Source organism: Anopheles marshallii, chromosome 3 (genome assembly GCF_943734725.1).
Source record: "Anopheles marshallii chromosome 3, idAnoMarsDA_429_01, whole genome shotgun sequence".
Classification (NCBI taxonomy): Eukaryota; Metazoa; Arthropoda; class Insecta; order Diptera; family Culicidae; genus Anopheles; species Anopheles marshallii.
Window position 1 is genome coordinate 28,656,930 of NC_071327.1, and position 20,930 is coordinate 28,677,859.

General features: G+C 46.3%; 4 protein-coding genes across 4 annotated transcripts; 2 read left to right on the forward strand and 2 right to left on the reverse strand.

Annotated features, from left to right (window-relative positions):
• Positions 1 to 237: 237 nt before the first annotated feature.
• Positions 238 to 4,256, reverse strand: LOC128711075 (ER degradation-enhancing alpha-mannosidase-like protein 3). Its single transcript, XM_053805940.1, has 12 exons — positions 4,087 to 4,256; positions 3,767 to 3,913; positions 2,792 to 2,944; positions 2,563 to 2,716; positions 1,936 to 2,499; positions 1,780 to 1,869; positions 1,459 to 1,711; positions 1,123 to 1,391; positions 817 to 1,051; positions 651 to 746; positions 414 to 586; positions 238 to 345 (listed from the first exon to the last, which is right to left on the reverse strand). The coding sequence occupies exons 1-12, from the start codon at positions 4,254 to 4,256 to the stop codon at positions 238 to 240; spliced, it is 2,412 nt and encodes an 803-aa protein (XP_053661915.1).
• Positions 4,257 to 4,599: 343 nt separating this feature from the next.
• Positions 4,600 to 8,348, forward strand: LOC128712450 (DNA repair and recombination protein RAD54-like). Its single transcript, XM_053807342.1, has 5 exons — positions 4,600 to 4,663; positions 4,781 to 4,932; positions 5,848 to 6,356; positions 6,427 to 6,922; positions 6,990 to 8,348. The coding sequence occupies exons 1-5, from the start codon at positions 4,600 to 4,602 to the stop codon at positions 8,346 to 8,348; spliced, it is 2,580 nt and encodes an 859-aa protein (XP_053663317.1).
• Positions 8,349 to 8,742: 394 nt separating this feature from the next.
• LOC128714497 (nuclear pore complex protein Nup50) lies at positions 8,743 to 11,454 on the reverse strand. The gene has a single exon (XM_053809372.1). It carries the CDS (start codon positions 11,452 to 11,454, stop codon positions 8,743 to 8,745), a length of 2,712 nt encoding a protein of 903 aa, XP_053665347.1.
• A 1,023-nt stretch (positions 11,455 to 12,477) lies between these two features.
• Positions 12,478 to 17,646, forward strand: LOC128714050 (protein ABHD13). Its single transcript, XM_053808927.1, has 3 exons — positions 12,478 to 12,631; positions 12,701 to 13,463; positions 17,538 to 17,646. Exons 1-3 carry the CDS (start codon positions 12,478 to 12,480, stop codon positions 17,644 to 17,646), a joined length of 1,026 nt encoding a protein of 341 aa, XP_053664902.1.
• Positions 17,647 to 20,930: the final 3,284 nt, after the last annotated feature.

The window sequence follows — 20,930 nt, forward strand, 5'->3', positions numbered from 1 at the left end:
TATGCTCGCGCGCGTTTATGCGCCCTTGTGTATGATTCGCGATGAAACCGTCCACTGTACGTGAACGTGCACTAAGTGACTGGATGAAATTACCAGATCCGGCAAAGTAACACAGTGTGTCGAAACGGAAAACCCACCGGTCTGTTGCCTTTCATTTTCACACCGTTGCTTGGCAACGCGGTTTCACGGCAGCAGTTTATCGTTTGGCTACTAACGTTCTACTCTGCTCTGCTACTACTATGGCGTCGCTTTAGCGTCACTACTTTTCGTGTCAGTCTTCGTTGTGCTTGCCCGCTGCTCCTTGGCTAATTTTTCCTTCAGCCCGGTAACGGACATTAGTGTGAGCTATCGAACGTGGAGAGATAAAGTATATTAATATATGTTTATAATAAACCCATTAATTAATTATATACCTCGAGGTTGGGTTGCTCTTTAACCGCCTTAATAAGCTGATCCGCTTCCTTGGTAAAGAGGAACACGACCGGGATCTGCACATCGTCCCGACCGTCACCGGACATGGCAAACATTTGCTGATTGTTGATCGACGTGTTTGGCGTGTTATCGAACACGATTGCCGCCACAGCCCCTGTGCAAACGGGAAGCCAATTTTAGCAAAAAAAAAAGAAAAAAAAAATTCTTCGCACACTTACCCGCCGTCTGTACACGTCTCGCTTTATCGACGAACGTGCATTCGCCTCGCTCGATGATGACGATTTTGCCACGTATTTCGTCTACATTTTTCAGTGCTAATTTCCAACAAGCGGGAAGTGTTATTAGTTTCATTTCTAGATTCTATTTTTGCGATGATTGACTTACCAGCACAAACCTTTGCAGGTTTGGCGAAGACAGCCCGTTGCACCACGGACAGATCGTTCACCAGTTCCATGCCGAAGTGGCTGGGACCGGCTTCAAGGATACGCAATTCCCGATCACCGTCCCGCTTGTAAGCGACTGCCTGCAGCTGTGTATTGGGGATGGAGTTCGAGTTCGACAGCTCCACCATTTCCTGCATGAAAATAAGGCCGCGTTCGGCGTCCTCGGGTGATTTGGCCTGTAAAACGAATGGCTCCAATTCAGTACAATGTATATGTGACAATTGTGACGTGCACGCGTGTGCCTTACATTGTGGAAGCTGTGCAGCAGTTGAACCTTGCCCTCGCCTAGAGAAACCATCGTAATGCCCATGTCATAAACTGTTCGTAGATGATCCGTATTGCTTGCCTGAAAGTCAGCCGCTCTAAGTCGCTTGGCACTCGATATGCGCGGACAGACTCCCGTAACGAGGTCACGGAGTGGACGCCGGACTGTTTCAGGAAATAACTTGTTCGGGCTGGGGCAGGAACGCATGTAATCGAGCATATGGACCTGCTCGTCCTGATCGCGCACACCATCTGAAATGGAGCAAGATAAAAGTGGTCGATGATCGAAAGAAGAAGGTTTTTTTCCGCTCCAACTTACTGAATGTATGGTTGCCTAATTGTCCCAACGTGAGTGGCAGCAGATGAGCTTCGGTAGTGAAGATAAAGTCTTCAATGTTGAGGATTAGATCCGCTGGATCCGAGAAAAGCAGGAAGAGATACTTGAATGTTTCCGAAAGGACGTACGAGTCCATTCGATCTTCGTGTTTGCCCGTTCGGACATCGTTCACGGCGGCGTAACCGCACGGAACTTTGGCATGTTTTTGAAGTGCCTTTAGGGCTTTCTTGCCCGCCTAAAAATTATCAAAATGGGATATCAGGTACGGCGATAACGATCTCTCCGATAGATGATGATACATACATGTAAATAATAATGATCGCCAGTGGCTCGGTACAGGAAGTACGTTGATTCAATGAATTCTGGTCGAAGATGATGTTGACCCCAGTGGACCTATGACAAAGAAAACAAGCGATTTAGTACATTCCCCTGAATCAATTCGCCATCTTATCACCTCACCTGGAAATCAAACGTAAATGCCTCCGGAATGAACGTATGCATCTGCATCACCTGGTACAGCATCTCATGCGTTTGTACTGCGGGTTTCAAATCACCCGACAGTACCTGCAACCCGGGCCAAAAGGCAAGCAGTGCATCCATAAAGTTGCGCGTCTTCGTATGTGGCCGATGCATCTGCACATCGAGCAACATCGGACCTTGGCTGATATACTTCATAATGGCGTGATAGTGACGATTGAATCGTGCCAGATAACGCTCATCCCCGAGCAGAATGTAAGACTTCAGGCAGTACTCATAGTACGAATCGATACCGGCCCCAACACCGGATTCGCGTCGTATCCAATCGCCGGAATGCACATTAAGTACCGTACCCATCAGCTCCGAGCTACGATGGCGCATCTTCCACAGTGCATCCATTGCCGCATGGGCTTTTACTTCAAAGATGGGTTCACCACTCAATCGGGACAGGGCAGCAAATTCTAGCAGTATCGTACCGGCACAAGCCGTACATGTTTCACGCGAATGTCGCAATGCTTCAACCTTCATGCCGTGTTTCAAATTCACCTGCGAAGAAGCAAATTGTAAAATATTTCCCAAATTCCAAAACCATCATTCCGTTTTGCTTACCCGTGCGTGCGGTATTCCGGTGGAAGTGTTAAATGCTGGCAGTAACCGATAGCCTAAATCTTTCGCCATCTCAAGCAACTCCCCACGGTACCACGTCATTACGTCAGCCTGCTTCTGCACATACTCCGCCAGAATGTGACCGGACAGCAGACCACTGCGAAGAATTTGGAACATCATTAGTGACGGTGAGCAAAATAAAGAACCTCCCAAAATCCGCTACCAATCTCACCCGATCATGCGAATGTTGGTTTCAAACACCGACACTATAATGTCGTTATCAAACTTTACGTCCTTGATCACCAGCTTGACCGCATGTTCAAACTCCTCTATATCACCCAGCACCACCAACGTATCCAGCGTGTCCACCAAGGTCATCGAGAAGCTTAAATGTAGAGAAGCACAATTTTACATTAGCTTGTAGTTTGTTAAACTAAACTGTTTTTGTAGGCAAAACATCCCGAATAAATCACGAAACCAATACTTTCCTGGATTGATATATAATTCTGGTTCGATATTTGATTTATACCCTCGCATGTTTTCATATGTTTCCAGTGTGTTTGAGCGTATGTTTGGTGGATTATGTGCTTCTTATCTTTACACATGCAACTGCATGACTTATTAGTTCATTAGAAATGATAAAAGTTGAAATTTAAAACTTCATTCCCTAGAAAAACAGAGTTTTATTCGCTATAACTCATTTCCAAACCATGAATATAACGTGAGGTTTTTGCTAAACCATCGTAAAGCATAGCTTTCAAGTCAATGGGGGAAAATAAACCAATGACAAACGTTTTACGGCCTCAACAGATTAAGAAGTACAGAAAAAAACTTTGAGTAAACATTTAAGTGAGCAAAAAAAAAAGCATGGCCGTCACAGTGACGCATTGGTCGAGAGTGTGTGTTAGTGGTCAACGCGTATATTCACCAGCCAAAATGCGTTTCAAGATAAGAAGGTATTGTTCGTTTCACTCGTACCGGACCCGATAACAAACGTGTTAGGCCACGGGTTTTGGTGTGTATGCGTTTGCATAACACACCTGCATAAAGAAACAAATCATATACATTAACCACACGACAAAAGCTAGGAGCTAGGGAACACGTCGCATTCTGGCATGGGGTGTTATCATTTTTTCCCATTACACGTAAGCACCCTTGCGCTACAAACTCCCAAACTCGCGAACCAATCCACTACTAATTAACTTACTTCCCGAGCGTATCGTCCAGGTCGCCTCGGGACGGTGTCACACCACGGTAACGGCCGGTGCAGCTTAACGGCATCAGTTCGTCCGCCGGGTAGGCATTGTCCATGTACGCCCGGTACGCATGGTAAAACATTTCCCTGGCTTCCTCTCTGGTTTTCGTGGGGAAGCGTGTGATGCGAGATTCAAAATGTTCCCTTCGAGCCCGGCCCCGGAACCGGGGCCCGAAAGCGCCAATTTTGGAGAGAAAAGAACATAGACATGAATTAGTTTAAATTCCTGCATTCAAAACATTAGTTAGTGGTGATTTGTCAGCGCTACTTACTTAAGCTCGTTGCGCTCCTTGTTGGACATGTTGTGCGTAGGTACGGTCGGTATTTGATCAGCCAGAGCCATCGAAAGGGCGGCCAGCACCAACACCACACTCGTCACCATCGCTATGAAGGTAGGCAGCTCGCGCGAGATGGTTCCACCCCCTGTCTTAACTGTCCGCATTTTAATGTCTATTATGTACTGCTCTGCACACTCTCACTACTGGGCCGTGCGTTCGATGGTTCCGACAGAACAAATTGCAAGATCACGACGGACCAAAACAGCAACTATATTTCACGCAATACAAGCCCGGATGCCACGCAATCGACACAGGTTGGGACCTTCCTTCTCACGGGAATGTTGTGAGCAAGAATCTCCCCTTCGTTCACTCGCTGTCGATGGGACGGGACGTAGTATGGTGCGGTGGATGGCGCGATGTAACCTATTGGTTTGCGGGTATTTGTTTAGCTGCTGTTACCATTCGTTTCACCGTTGCTAGATGCTGCTATACAGCGTCCGCGAACCAATGGAGCGATCTGATACGGTGTGGCAATGTGTTGAGCAGGTCGAGATGATACGGAGAGCGCTATGTAGTATTGCTACGGCTGTTTTGTTCTAGTTCCTCCACCACCACGGTTCTTCTTACTAGCCCTCCCACCCCCGGCGCTGCACCACCGATGATTGATTCTTTCACCGTCCAAACACAGCAACCACGGGTCAGCATAGCTTCGAATCTTCATTATGTGCACCGCCACATCATGCTCTCATTAACTTCCCTGTTTCCCACGACTCACAAGTACACGTCGGCCAACACCACACCACTTGGCTCTACTGCTACGGAACGTACTATCAGGAAACGGTACCACATTCGGACATGTTGGTGGCCGTGAAATGAATGCACGCAGTTACACACCGAAGCGTAGGATAGTAATAGGGCCACTGTGGGAAGGGCTGGTTGTTTGGAAGATGCCCTTGTTTTTGGTGATGACGATGACGATGATGATGTTTTCACCCGTGTGTTGTTCGGCCACTAACCCAGGCAAAGAAAACTACAATCACTTGCAACCCTTCGGCTGCGGAATGGATTTATCGGTGTTGCAAAGGTACACAGGAGCTGGACAACCCGGAAACAGATTGTCGCCAATCGAACAGCGTAGAAGGTTTGAAATTATTTAGCCTTTATGCCGTCCTTCACAATTGTACAGAATTCGTTCCGAACTCTTCTCTGTGCGAGCCTTTCTCCTGGTCGTGCGTGCGTATGTGTTATTTTTCGATTAGTTTTGTCTTCTCGCATTATGACAGCTAGCAATGACAGTGCGACTCAAACGGTCCCGGTGAAAAAAAGATGTGGAACTTACGTGACAGATGATTTCGCCGAATATCGTTTGAATGGTGCGTTGATTGCGTGCAGAGATAACAGGCTTATAATTGTTTTCTAGCTGCATTTAGACAAAGCTTGAACAAAACCCTAATTACATTTTTGTGTTGCAATTCGCATATATTTCCGAAGTAATAATAACAATTAATTGCGATGTCATCACGTTGGCTGGCATATTCCCCAAACGAACTTGCTACGCAATTGTCAAAACATACGGCGCGAAAGAGGGGACGCCTGGTTCTAAAACACAACAAACCACACTGGATGTATTCGTCTTGGAACGTTATTTATTTGTGTTAACCCAAGGCAACTTTGCCTGAATAAAATGGTAAGCCAGTGTATCGGGGAGCTTTTATTTAGTGGCTTCATTTAACATATCACGCCCTCTATTTGTAGCGTAAAAGCCTTGTACCGCAGCGATGTGCACCGTCGAATGCTGTTCACTCACCGTTCAAAAGTCCACTGTCGGCACAAAAACGCCAGCGGGAATGTCGCAAGCGTGTATCGGAAAAGGGCGGCTCGGAACAGCCACCCACCCCCAAGCTTTCGGTGTCCGAACACGAGCTAATGATCATGAAAATATTGACCCAGCCGTTCAAGATACCGATCGCAAACTACGTGCCGGAACATTCGACCCGATGTTTGGGCATGAAGCGATCGGCCGCTCGGCGCGCCTTGCATGATCCTTTCACCTGCAATGCTCTCGTGCTGTTTAGCCCGCCGGAGTTGTCCGAACATGATAAGCTTAAAATGGACAAGAACAAGATACAGGTGCACGTGGTGGTGGATCCTTTGCTTGGCAACATTCTACGACCGCATCAACGGGAAGGTGTGAAGTTTATGTACGATTGTGTAACTGGTGCGAAGGGCGATTTCAATGGGTGTATCATGGCCGATGAAATGGGGTAAGATGTGGCTAGGATCCATGCATTACAAGACTGCTGTATGATTACTGTGTTCTTTTGTCCCCTAAAGGCTAGGTAAAACCCTGCAATGTATCACCCTGCTATGGACACTGTTACGACAAAGCCCGGATTGCAAACCTACCATTAACAAGGCCATCATCGTGTGTCCAAGTTCGTTAGTAAAAAATTGGTACAAAGAGTTTGGCAAGTGGCTCGGATGTCGCGTGAATTGTCTATCGATCGATGGAGGATCGAAAGAACAAACGACGAAGGAACTGGAACAGTACATGGCCAATCAGAGCCAACGACACGGCACTCCTGTTTTGATAATTAGCTACGAAACTTTCCGGTTGTATGCAAATATCCTGAACAATTCCGAGGTTGGTGCGGTGTTATGCGACGAGGGACATCGGTTGAAGAACTGCGAGAATCTCACCTATCAGGCGCTGATGGGTCTGAAGACACAGCGAAGAGTTCTGTTGTCCGGTACACCAATTCAAAACGATCTGACAGAGTATTACAGCTTGCTGCATTTTGTTAACCCGGGAATGTTAGGATCAACTGCGGTAAGATTCATGCAGCATTTCTACCGACAGAGGAATCAAATTAAGCTCGTCCCTTCTACCATTGCAGGAGTTCCGTAAACAATTTGAAAATCCAATTCTTCGAGGGCAGGATGCAAATTCCACAGACACAGAACGGGAAAAGGCAGCCGAGCGTCTGCAAGAACTCGCTGCCCTCGTAAACCGATGCATGATCCGTCGTACTAGCGCACTACTCACGAAGTACCTTCCGGTGAAGTTTGAAATGGTCGTGTGCGTGCGTATGACCGAGGTTCAAACAGCGCTCTACAAGAGCTTCTTACAATCTGACACAATTCGCCGCAGCGTAATGGAAAAATCTGCTTCAAAAGCGAGCTTAACAGCGCTGTCTAACATCACCTCGCTGAAGAAACTGTGCAATCATCCGGATCTGGTGTACGATAAGATACAGGAGCGTGCGGATGGGTTCGAAAATGCGGCCCGCATCCTGCCGGATAATTATAGTCCACGTGAACTGCGTCCAGAGCTGGGCGCTAAGTTAATGCTGTTGGATTGTATGCTAGCTTCGATAAAAATGAACACTACCGATAAGATAGTGTTGGTTTCGAATTACACGCAAACGCTTGATCTGTTTGAGAAGCTGTGCCGGAAGCGCGGCTACGGTTATGTGCGTCTCGATGGCACCATGACTATCAAGAAACGGGGCAAAGTAGTGGATGAATTTAACAAACCAGATTCTACAGACTTCATCTTCATGCTTAGCTCCAAAGCGGGCGGCTGCGGGCTGAATCTAATCGGTGCGAACCGGCTCGTAATGTTCGATCCCGATTGGAACCCGGCCAATGACGAACAGGCGATGGCACGCGTATGGCGCGATGGGCAGAAGAAACCCTGCTTTATCTATCGCCTATTGGCTACGGGTTCGATCGAAGAGAAGATCTTCCAGCGGCAAACCCACAAGAAAGCTCTCTCAACAACCGTGGTCGATAATGCCGAAGACGGTGAGCGTCATTTTACGCAGGACGATCTGAAGGATCTATTCAAGCTGGACGAAAAAACCAGCTCTGACACCCACGACATATTCCGTTGCAAACGATGTATGAATAGCGTGCAGATGAAGCTACCACCCGAGGACAGTGATTGCATGTCGGATCTGGTACACTGGTACCATTGCGCCAACAATAAGGGCATTCCGGATGATATACTATCCAAGTCGTGGGATATAACCGGATGTGTTTCATTCGTTTTTCATCATCGATCGAATTCGGCCGTAGTCGAACAGCAGCTCGCGGAACAGAGGCGCCAGCAGGCACTGGCTGCGAAGGAACAACAAGGCGACGAGGAGGAAGAGTCGGATGATGACGACAAGGAAAACAATTCGCACGGCGATGAGGAGGAGGACAACGAACCGGAAGCAGATGATGAAAAAGATGCCGATTTTGTGTTGTAACTCACGCCAACGATACGATGGTTTTTTTTTTATTAAAGAAATCGTGCGTATTTTAAATCCTTAAACAATCTCTTCTTTCTTTGTCGTTTTGGCGCTATAACTGAGTTGTCTTTCTCGCGGCCTCGCTACGAGACCCGTTCTATAACGTTGAGTCGAAGAGACGATCCCCCTGTCTAGTTGGAAGGTTTTTATTCCGGTAGATATGGCCGCGCTTGCCTGCCTGTGTCGACTGTATTATCCCGTTGTTGACACCAAGCATAAAAGGATTGCCCCACAACTATGCTCCGTTCCCTATTTCACTTGTATGTTATGTATGCCGTATGTAATATTAATATGTAAATGTTGTATGAATTACCTAACACGGGTGAGCGTCATTCGGGGAAAAGCGTCCTATCTATTTCGGCTTATACTTCAACAAACTTTCGTACAGTTCGTCCGCCTCCTCGGTAGTCTTTACACGCAGCAGAACCGATGTTGGAGGTGGCTTGGCGTCCGGTGTCGGTAAGCAGATCATCATGACGTTATTCTTTCCCAAACGCTGAAGCGGTACCGATTCGTTTAGGATGATGTTAAGCAGGATGTTGCCCAGGCTCGTATCCGCACGCACCAACACCTGCACCTTTCCGTCCACCATCTTTACGTGGAGGGTGCCCACACCACGGTCGGAGTATGAGCCGTCAGCTTTGATGAACAGCTTACAGCGCTTGGAGTATAGACTGTCCTTTTCTTCTACCGGTGTGAATTCTACCTTCGGTGGTTCATCCTCATCGGCTTCCCCACCATCACCACCACCGGCACTGTCCTTGTCGTTGGCCGCACTACTATCCGGAACTGGTGGCTTAACGACACCGCCAAACGTAAACCCACCGGGAGACAGGGCTTTGCTGGCGAATGTGGACGCACCGGCAAAGAACGATGGTGACGTGGTGGACACCGACGATAAGTTGTTGGTCGTCGCTGTGATGTTGGTGGTATTGCCTGCTGTTGAGAATGCTCCAAACGTTAGTGGCTTCGCCGTACCACCGAACATGAAACCGGTCGGAGCAGCAGCCGCAGCGGGTGCCACTGGTTTCGCTGTGGTCGGTGATTCTTTCGCTGCTGAAGTACCGAAGAAAAAGCCCGTTTTTTCCTTTGGCTTTTCTGGTTCTTTCGAAACCTGGTCGGTTGTTGGTTTGTTTGCCAGCGCGTTCGTTTGTTCCGATGTGGCCGCAGTTGGTGCATCATCCGGCTTTGACATAGCGAAGAGTTGTTTTGCAGCTTCCGCAGTGGTGGTTGTCTTGGTTTCGGCAGTGCAACTTTGTTCCGTTTTCGTGATTTCCTCGAAATATGTTTCGTAGCTTTTGAACACGGGTAGCAGGCTGCAGTAGGCATTTTCCTTCGTCTTTTCAGTAATCCAAGCAATGAATGCTTTGTTTAGTGCAATGACGTTGCTTTTAACGCATAACGTTTTTTCAACGCCGGTTACAGCTGGTTTGGTGGTGGATGCGAACGAAGCTGAAACAGGCCTATTTTCCTCATCTTTCTTCCCAGTGTCCACTGCTTTCGGCGTTGCTGTCGATGAGGCAAAGCTGAACATTTTCTTTATCGTATCATCGCTGTTTTCCTTCGGTGCAGCGAATGTTGCCGCCTCCTTACGTTTGTCCGCGGCGGTTTCATTGGACGGGGAAGTAACTCCGAAGGAAAACGTTTTCTTCTCACTCTCGGCTGGTTTAGTTGGTGTTCCAACCGTATTGCTGTTCGTGGGTTGGGAAAGCCCAAAAGAAAATGTCTCCTTTGGAGGGGTAACTGCCGTATCCTTTGCGCCAGTAGAAACATATCCGAACGAGTATGCACCCTTCTTTACTGCGCCCTCATCTGCGTTTGATTTTGGTGGAATCGATCCGAATGAAAAAGCACCCTTCGCGGAAGCCATATCCTTCATCCCTGCGGGGGAACCGAATGTGACGGTTGCCCTTTTGGGTATTTCGATGGGTGCTGTCGGTTTTGCTGCATTAGAGCCGAAGGAAAACATGCTTTTGGTCGGAGGTGCAGCATCTGCCGGTTCTTTCGTTGCTGCTGGCGAACCTCCAAAAGCGAATGTCTTCTTTTCCGTCTCGGATGAATCCGATTTGGCCGCAACGGAACCAAACGAAAAGGTACCCTTGCCCAAACTGTTTATCGTTTCTTTTGCCGCTGCCGGAGAACTGCCGAATGTGAAGGTTTTCTTCTCCGAATCGCCCCCAGTGTCGGATTTGGCAGCATTTGATCCGAAGTTGAACATGCCCGTTGAGGAAGCAGCATTCAGGGAAGTATCTTTCGCTGCAATTGGAGATCCGAACGTGGGCATCTTCTTGTCGGCCTCTCCGGAACCCGTTTTAGCTGCAATGGAACCAAACGAGAAGGTAGGCTTTGCCGTTGTATCTGATTCCGCGTTTTTGTTCCCGATCGGAGAGCCAAATGTGAAGTTCTTTTCCGGCTTGGGGGAATCGGTCGCTTTCGGTGGTACCGAACTGAAGGAGAAGGCTGGCATCGTTCCGGCACTTGCCGCCGTGTTGGTAAAGCTGAACAAACCCTTGCCCGAATCCTTCTCACCATCTTTGGACGATGATATGCCAAAACCGGATGAGGTGGATGATGCATTTTTGGCTCCCTCCGTACTGTCCGCTTTCAGTGCGTTCGCTGAGCCGAAGGTGAACATCTTTTTATTAGCATCCGCTGTAGCGATCGTGCCCAGATTGGAACCGAACGAGAACATTGGTTTTGTCGAACCGGCTGCATTACTGTCTGAACCGCTGGACGATACGGTGGCCGTGCCGTTTCCGTTCGTTTTGGCGGCACCGGCACCGAGGCTAGAAAGGAAGGAAAACGTTGGCGCACCATCCGGCCTGTCGACACTTTTCGCTACAGGGGTCGATGCGAATCCTTTAAACGCGCCAAACACGGATGTGGAAGCGGCTGGTGCTGTACTGTCTGCAGCATCCGTTGCAACCCGGCGACGTGCCTTCTTGATGACCCGATGTTTTAGAATATCGTCGCTCGCTTTCGCAAACTCGCCCTTCTCTTCGGGTTCTTCCATTTCATTCCAGTTTAGATGGTTTAACGACGACTGCGGGCCGCGTTTAGCCATTTCGAAAGGGTTTAGTTAGAGTACGGGGTGTTCGCAGCGTATTGCAAGCGTTGTGTAGCACTTTTCCTACTTTTTCACGAACGAAAACGTGAAGCGATCGCGTTAACAATAACCGAGCTCTGGCAGTGGAACGTCAAGAAATGGCATTGTCAAAATTTGCCGGTCAAATCATTGTCAATCCCAGTGTGCATGGCGTGTTTTGGCGGACTCGATTTTTTTGCTTCGAATCGGTCAGATCCGTTGACGCCAAGTGTTTTGAGAATAGGATTTTTTGAACTATTTAGCTAAAAAGTATGAATATTATCGCTTTACAAATGTTTGAAGATATGGAAGTGTCTTCGAAACAGATAAACTATTGATAAAGAATGAAGAATGAATGTCGAAATGTTCAGTTTTCTATTTATTTCAATTGAAACAATTACAATATTTTTAAATTGAACTTAAATTCTGCAAATTGTTGCGAAAAGACGGAAATAAAAAATAAAAAATAATTGCAAAAATCACAACGGGAGAGTACCAGTTTTAGTACAAAACCCAAGGATTTAGAACATTTAGAACACGCGCTACTGTCAATGTGCTGCAGAACAGAATCGGAAAAACAACAAACATTGCCGTGCCACACAGTCCGTAACCAATCGAACGAAAATAGCTTACTTTCGTAACGATATTTTCTTACTTAAGTTTAGTATTTTCTGTAGAAAATCGAATGTTATGGTGGTAAGCGTACGTTAACAGGTTATACGATCAGTTTATTCCGTTCGTACAAAACCCGAAAGCCATGTACACACGCTCAAACGATGGCCATGCTTCTGCTTCTGCAAACGTTACCAAACGTAAAGCGCAACCAGCGTGTGTTCGTTACGGTCACATTCTGCTAACAATTTAAGCCCAATTTCGCGCTAGGTTTTCGTAATGTGTTGATTCGGTTCGACGGTTTTTATTGCGTACTCTGTGTACGTGCGTAATTGTTGTCCCTGCAGTGAATTAATCCCTTGTTAGCCGTCGAATCCAAAGCCGTCCGGAATGTCATTCCGCGATTGGAAGATAGTGCGGGTGCTGGCCGGAATAGCGATGCGGATATGGGCCGCCAGCGGTGCCGCATTGTTGTCCGCCTTCCTGATCTACATGGTGTACGGTGGCTTTTTTGCGTTTCTTCTGCTTTTATTTGCGGTGTCGGGTAAATATCCGCCCTCAGTCGACAATAATTTCGAGTTACTAATCTGTACTATTTGGTCACCTTTTGTAGGCATCCTGTACCATGCACAAGACAACCTTCTGTACCATCCAGAGCTGCCAGCCAATTCGCGTATATTTATACCCGTTCCGTCGATGCACGGATTGCCTTACGAAACGTTGCACCTGAAGACGCGAGATGCCGTATCTCTGCACGCCTTCTGGATTCGGCATCCAGGCGACAAGGGTCGCTACGTACCGACCATAGTGTACTTTCATGGAAATGCCGGTAATATGGGTCACCGGTTGCAAAACGCTAGCGGCTTCTACCACACGCTACAGTGCAACGTGCTGATGGTGGAGTACCGTGGGTACGGTCTGTCAACGGGGACAGCGAGCGAGAAGGGTTTCTTTGCCGATGCTCGTTCGATACTGGATCATCTGTTTAGCCGGCATGATTTAGACCACGGGCAGATAATAGTATTTGGCCGTTCGCTCGGCGGTGCCGTGTCGATCGATCTGGCCGCTGATGCGGTGTACGGTTCGAAGATCATGGGTGTGATTGTGGAGAACACGTTCACCAGCATACCGGATATGGCGGTGGAATTGATACACCCGGCAGTGAAATATTTACCGCTGCTGCTCTACCGAAACCAGTACCTGTCCGTGGACAAAATTCAGTTCATTTCCGCCCCGATACTGTTCGTTTCCGGCCTGGCCGACACACTAGTGCCTCCGAGGATGATGACGATGTTGCACACGCGATGTGGCAGCACCCGCAAACAGATGCTGCAAATTGTTGGTGGATCCCACAACGACACGTGGGCCGTGAATGGGTGAGTCTCCGATCGAAATTCATATTTTATTACCCCAACGTCCGACCGTTCTAAAGATAGTTTAACTGGGCACAAGAGCACGGGGCAGTGTAACAAGGATGGGGAAAAGGAAGAATTTCATTGGAATGGAATGCGATGTGTGTATGCCGACGTTGTGTCACGCAATGTCTTCTACATTTTTCGATTGATTTTTGCAACAAGACTGTAACAGTATTATTTCGGTTCGTAAGGAAAGCTAAATCGTTAACGCTGTTCGGCCACTTATACCTTTATTTATAATCTTTATAATATTTATAAGTATACCTAACGTTGAAAGAACTTCAAAACTTGCCAAGCTTCTTCTTTAGTTTTTATAGTTAATTTAGTTACTGCTTACTTACTTAGCAGGCGCTTCTCGGTCTTGGCCTGTTGCAAGACTCCTCTAAATCGCTTACGGTCGAGTGTCGTCGTCAGCCAATCCATACTCCCGGTTTTTCCGGCCACATCAATGCATCAACGCCATCACTCCTTCTCGATCGGGGGAGATACTACGCCTCCTCTGTCAATGTGGACGACCTAAAACGACCTCTTAAGGGCAGGATCGTCCGGTCATGACGTGACCAACCCTCGGGAGCCTGGCGTAAGTTCGCCGTATAGAGCTTCGTTCGTCGTTATTACGACAGGTGTTTTAAATATAGAAGTTTCCTCAGACTGTAGAAAGACCGGTTGGCAGCCATCACCCTAGCGTGTATCTCAACATCAATGTTCAATGTCAATGTGGGTGCTGACTTTTGACCCAAGTCAGGTGAAAGTTTGTACGGTTTAGGTTTTCGGTGAGTTTTAGGTATTCCGTAACCAGATATTCGCTGATACTGCCGTCTAGTATATTCCCATCTATCGTACTAATTATATTTGATTAACGTCTATTTCAATTCGATTGAACGTTGCGTTGTATTCAATTTAACTGCCACAAGGACATTCATTTTCCTATTGACAATATCTCATCCAAATTTAGGCATTCTATCTCACCGTAGATCATTGTCTCATCATGGATCCACTATTCCGTTGACCATAATGTATCAATTGCACCATGCCAACCATGGCACAGTTAACAGAAAGCATATTTTGACACAATGGTAATTAAACCGGCCCCATCTCCATTGCTAATGGAGCAGGAAATTCTCACCCAATGCGCTGCTCAACGCGGGTGTCGTCCACGTCCGGGGGCCAATACGGGACTAATACGTCGTCAACGCACAATCTGTTAATGCTTCCTAGCCGCTATGCAGACACTGCAGTATTATTCTGCTCCGATGTGTTTATGCTCATCATCACCTCCTCAATTCCTGCACGTGCCATGGTGAATGCTTTCAACCATTTCCAACGATGATTTCCGGTTTTCCGGAGCATTCGAGAGAGAGAGAGTGACAGAGAGAACGAGGCCATTGATAGGATTATTCTACATCACTTGATATCCTCTTTTACATAAATTGAAATGATTGTTGTGATTTCCCTTTTTTCCGCTTGAACGGGCATCGATTCGGGCGCGTAGTTGCATGTGAGTGCGCACGTCAAGGGAAGGGCCGCGCACACGTTCGTACGGGGGGACTGTTTGAAAGGGTTTCTCCTTCCGCTCGGTGTGTGCGTTAATGTCACAAAGGGATAGACAGGCAAGAGTGACGGATACAGCCGGAAAGGGGGCATACATTTTAACTGCCACCCTCCCGTTTGTTAATGGGTGTGCACGGTGACGTTTGATGGCATTAATGCTGACGAAGGAATTTTCTGTCACAAAATGGAAAGCGCACATTACCTGTCCCTTTCCGTTTGGCATATTTATTCCCGGTACTCGTACTCATTTCCGAAAATGGTAGTATCCGCTATCTGGAAAGGCTGGGATAATGGTTAGATTTCGGTACGAGTTTTTGGGGGCCCGGCTTTACAACACTTGACGGGATTAATTTTACATTGTTCATTGTTTCCAGCGTTTAGGGAGCGCCAGGCTTGAACCCCATTTTTCATCATCAATCGCGGTTCGTACGATGTCTCCACGATGCTGACAGGAATAATGGATGCCGTGGATGGGGTTTTTGTGAAGCAAACGTCTCCGAATGATAAGCCCCTAATGGAGACGCATTGAGCAAATGATTTAGAAGAGGTTAAGCAAATAGTAGAAAAGAACATATGAAAAGGTGTTTGTTGCCAGGGCCATCCTTTTGTGGTGAAGTGGTGCACACCTAGAGAGTGGACCATCGAATAGCATCCACCTGTTTTACCTTAAATTTATGTCGGTCGGATTAATTTGTTTGTTTTGGGAATTGGACTTTGTTGCTTTATTTACAATTTAGATGTTATGTTTTATAAGCAATAAATAATTTGTTTGCCTAATTTTAGTTTGCTAAATTTACGGAAAGCAGTTTGAAGAACAATCGCGAATAACGGAACGGAACTGGAATACTAGGATGTCGAATATCGAATAGATGGCATGAGTCATACATGGCTAAAAGAGCTCTTGAAAAAGGATCACTCTGGAAATGAGTTGTGTGGAGAGTACGATTCAGGAGAGGAAGTCTTTCGGGGAAATATGTTTTGAGGGAGCATAGAAAAGTAACGAATATTAAAGGCCTCTCATAATAAATCTCATAATATTCCTCATAATTAACTATTAAATTACAGCAATATGTTGTTTTAATCGTAAAATGAGATCCTTTGGATGTCAGATATTAACTTCTCCTCAGTCGTAGAGTAGCGCATTGTGTTGGTGAACGCTCCTTTTATCCGCTTGAAAATTTCGTAAATTCCATAAGCGCTTCCGAGAGCGAATCCGCAACCGGAACAGTCGCCATTAACGCACATTAATCCAACAGCATCTTACCTGTAGCCTATGGCTTAGCGAGCTCTGGGAGGTGAATAAAACATCAAACCTATCTTTCGCAAGCTTACGCGCTTTGAATCCTACGCTCGGTGATGCCTTTCGAATCGATAGATGGCTTCCGGCCAGTGGATCACATTTCAATGTAACCGTCGTATAATGGTGCGTGACAGACGGTACTACCGTCCGACCATTATGGTACGGTTGGGCGCTTAATGTACCGTGGCTGCGGTCGAGCGTGTACACATTATCCCGGTTAATGTGCATGCATCAGGTAATCGGATTAGAGTGATGACCGGTCCGGGGTGGTGTGTGAGCACGGGAATTTCTCACTCAAACACGTTCCGTTTTGTGGTGTAGTTGGATGTGAGATTATTACACTGGATAGCGCTAATTTCTGCATTTTATTCAGCTTTGCTTTGGACAATGGACGATCTGTAGATGTTGTAGAGAATATTTACAAAAAGTTGGAAATCCATACGCATTTTGATGGAGGCGCCTGGTCGTTTGTGGCATTTGGGTCCCAATCAACGCGTGTGTGGGTTGAAGTTCGTTTGAATTGAGATTATTGCACGTTAAAAGATACAGCACAGTGCCGCTATTTTTAAGGGAACATTTTTTCACGTTCATTATTGTACGGCTCTTTAGAGTATGCTTGTTGCCGGAATAGCTCACCTAGCAGCACTTGTCCGTTTTGCGATTAATTCTATAATGAGATGATTTATGTTGAAAATTAACTTCTCCAATCGACCGGCCCGAAACCGCAGGCCGGGTATCATCGAGTTTTGCTTGTTCGCGAAATTCGGAACCTCGCAGCAGATTTTCCGGCAGCGAGTTGCACCGGAAAAAGCGTGATCCATGGTGAGCGATGGGTAATGATTAATCGTTGCCCATTATTTAGCTCCCACTAGGAAGCGACGTTACTTGCCAAATGCGACTGCTTTTCGCTGGATTGTGAAGCGAGTGAAGTTTCCGCTGATTTACCTACCACTCCATGTGTTGGCGCGGTTTCGAAGTTTGAGTTTATTACATTTCCTCCGAGTTAAATTTTGTGTTTCGTTTGCTTGCAGTTACAGGACGACCGAAAATAGGCAAATCGTTGGGAAAAATGAAGGAGGGCCTCATTTAAATATGAATAATGTGCCGTGATTGTGTGTGCTTTGTGGTGAAAATGGTTACGCACGAATTTACCCCCCAAATGTTTCCCTTTCTTCCCGTTACAGGTACTACCAGGGTGTAGCCCAATTTCTTAAGGAGTGTAGAGAAACCAAAGGACCACTACAGACGCCCCCGGTAAGCCACAATGTGTGGCCAAACATTGAGGAAGTGTGAGGCCACTGCTCCGCCTTACGACTTGTGCTACGATCCGGCACACCACCGCACATAGGCCTACCGTGATGCTTGCCAAAAATTTCGGGTGATAGGAACCCGGGTGGAGGGTTGATGGATAGACTAGCAATTGACCCCGTAATGATGATGATGACTTAACGCGATTGTCGGAACGGAACATTACTGCGGTACCGCGCCGGTAGCCTAACCTGCGTACGAAATGATCACCCTTACCACACAAAGTTACGCTGCTCGCGGCTAACGCTGTAGCGCCCGCAAACAATTAGAATCTAGCCAACAAGCGCCACATCGACACAAAAAAACCCACACCATAATGAGGGACTATAGGACAGCACGGGATTTCTGCAACAAACCGTAACAAACCGCCCCACAGCCACGGGAGACAGTAAACAATAAGCGGTTAAAGTTTTGAGCATTAGCATAATAACAATATTAAAATAATAAATTAGCGTTAAAGTATTTTCTGATCCATTTCCAATCATTTTTCCTAGCCATGAGCCATCATTCGAGTCGTCGTTTATTGAATTATGCGTGAGTAACATCTTCTCCCTTCAGGGAAGATTCGCTACAACCAACCAATGTCCAAGGTAGGGGCAGGCTTTGTACCACGATTTTTCTTTCCGGCCGAAACAATGGTAAGGTTATGGCCAGCTTTACAGACAGCCAAAAACCCTAAACCTGTTACCTGATGCCTGGCGGGCGAAAGAAAATTACATAAAATTCTTATTAGCTTGCGTTAGCCCGGTTGGGACCTCTCCGCGCTTCAGGTGTGCTGTTGCTGTTTTGGGGCCAAGATTTTGGTACGTGTGCGTCACACCTTGAGAGCAGATAAATCGACAGTGGCTGGCTGGGACGCAGGGTGCCAATGATTGAATTTCAACCACGGTGGCACGAGGTGAAGGAGTCCTTGTACGCACAATCAATATTCGGCCCTGCGGATGGCATCGGTTCTTATTAAATATTGATGAACGCTTCGTGCCGTGTAATGCTATTTATTGAGTTCGATTTTTCGTTCGCTTCTTGGGAAGGGGAGGTTACTGTTTTCACTGAACACGGGTATGGGGCAGAATCATTGGGAAACGGTGTGTCTGAGGGAGGCGTATAGTGTAAATGAAATTAACTTACATCGATACTTTATCACCATTTTTTACGCTTCACTTGTATCGGTGAATGGCACAAGCGAAATTAGGCATACACACTGTTACGTGTTTTTTTTTTTTTGGTTCGGACAAATGGAACTGATGTAAAGATTTCTTCACAGCACGATTTACTGTTTAACATCTGCTTGGTTCGTGTTGGTTGGTATGTATGAAAGGAAACTTCTTTGTTCATTGCTTTGTGAAGCATTGAGATAAATCTTTCCGAAATTTCTCTTCGCTCGTCAGGTGAGGTACAAGCGTGGTTAGAAAAATTGCTTATTGAATTGTTAATAATATTGCATTTTCTTTTTCACAGCGTCTGGGTGTTGGTGGTCGGAAAAAAGCGGAGCCGCATTACCTACCTATTTTTGACACAGGATATAACAAAAGTACCAGCAAGAACACCAGTGTATCCTCAGTGGGGAAAAGCGGTTGGATGGAGGGAAGAGAAGGAAAAAAAACATTAACATTATTTGCCTAGTCGGAATGGATCTTTTGCTTCAATCGTACAAGGGCACACACAGTCTGCGAAGGAAGGAAAATGGTTGAATCAAAGTTTATAAGCATAAAACCCTATGCAGAAAGGGAAAATGTACCAATTTTTGCAAATCGCCTCTACTGGCGCTATTTCGCTCGGTTGTTTTTTTTTTTAGTGGAAACAACACTTACTTTTGTACAAGTGAGGCAAAATGGACGTTCGGCGGGCCGCTAACGCTACGTAAATTGTGCGGAACTAGGTTCGTGCGCTACTTTCATCCACAAACTGACTTCTGCTCATTGCCCTACGGTGTCAGGTGCACTTTTTAGAGTCCCGTCCGTTCCGTTTCCCTCGCTTGGAACTCTTCCGTCCCACGATCGTCATTGTCATTGTCATCGGAAGGTGGAAACGCCCGGTTGCTGGACGAACTTTCCGCAACGAATTCGTTCCGGACTCCATCCCCTACGGGCGGGGGAGGAAATATATTACAATTAATCCTTTTTGTGAAGCAAGTCCTCAGTTTTGTTTCATTTTTGTCCCTTTTTTTTGCTTCTTTGTTACATCTATCTGGTATTTGCATGTGGTAGTGGTCTAGTTGCTGCACCAGGAAGTAGACGAAATGCGAAATGTATTACACCACTGCTAAAACTTTCCCTTTGTAAATCGTGATAGAGAGAGAGATAAAGATAGAGAGGAAAAAGGAGACCCTCCCCCATACGTTACCTTCTTTTAACGGCTTCTTTACTCCTTCCAAAAGAACGGAAAACGATTTTCACCTCGACACCGGTCGGTTTATTGTAAGTGGAATGATATTTTCAAAAGAATGATATGCTTTTTTAAGAAGTCAAAGTATAACGTAGTGGCGTAACGTTTCGAGAGTGAACAGAACAGAAACAGAACTGCTTCTGTTTGTACTTGGGTAATGGAAGAAACAAAACAAAAAAAAAAAACCCCATTGGAGAGTTTTATGAATTGGCCCAGCGCTTTTGCGTCTGGGCGGAACAAATTTTAAGCTTCTTTAGAAGGTACTTTTTTGTTGCTTTATGCAGTTTGTGCCATGCAGGGCCTGTAAGTTATTAATGGAACAGCGCACGGGGTACTATTGCAGCGAAGGTTCCGCTCTGCATCGACAGCGGTGCGCAATCAGGCGGTTATTGAAAGTGCAATCCATCTATTCCAGCACTGTGAGCAGAAGGTTTTTGTCGGTGAGCTTTTTTTTTGCGTTCTTACTGTGAAAGCCAAAAATGCAGCAACTTTTCACTTTTCGTGCTGACAAAGACTTTGTTCGCGCTTTGTTTAAAAATTAAACCTGCACCAAGGATAGTGAGTGTTGATAATGTCTGTGTTTTCTTAGAAACTTGCGAAGTTTAGTGTTTCGGACAGAACATTAGACGGCAAGTGAGAATTGGAATTTGATGTGTGTATATCAAATGACGAAGAATAGAATAATTTAACGAGATAATATTGAATGCAGCATGAGCAAGTTGGATGAAAAAATGTGTTAAGGATCCTACAGGAATCAAACAAGATAGTCAAGGTAGGTAATACCAATCATTACAGGTGTCCTACTATATATATTTCTAAAATAAGTATTATATTTAGCCACAGTATTATATTATATTTTAGCGTTGCCACACAAAATGGCGAGG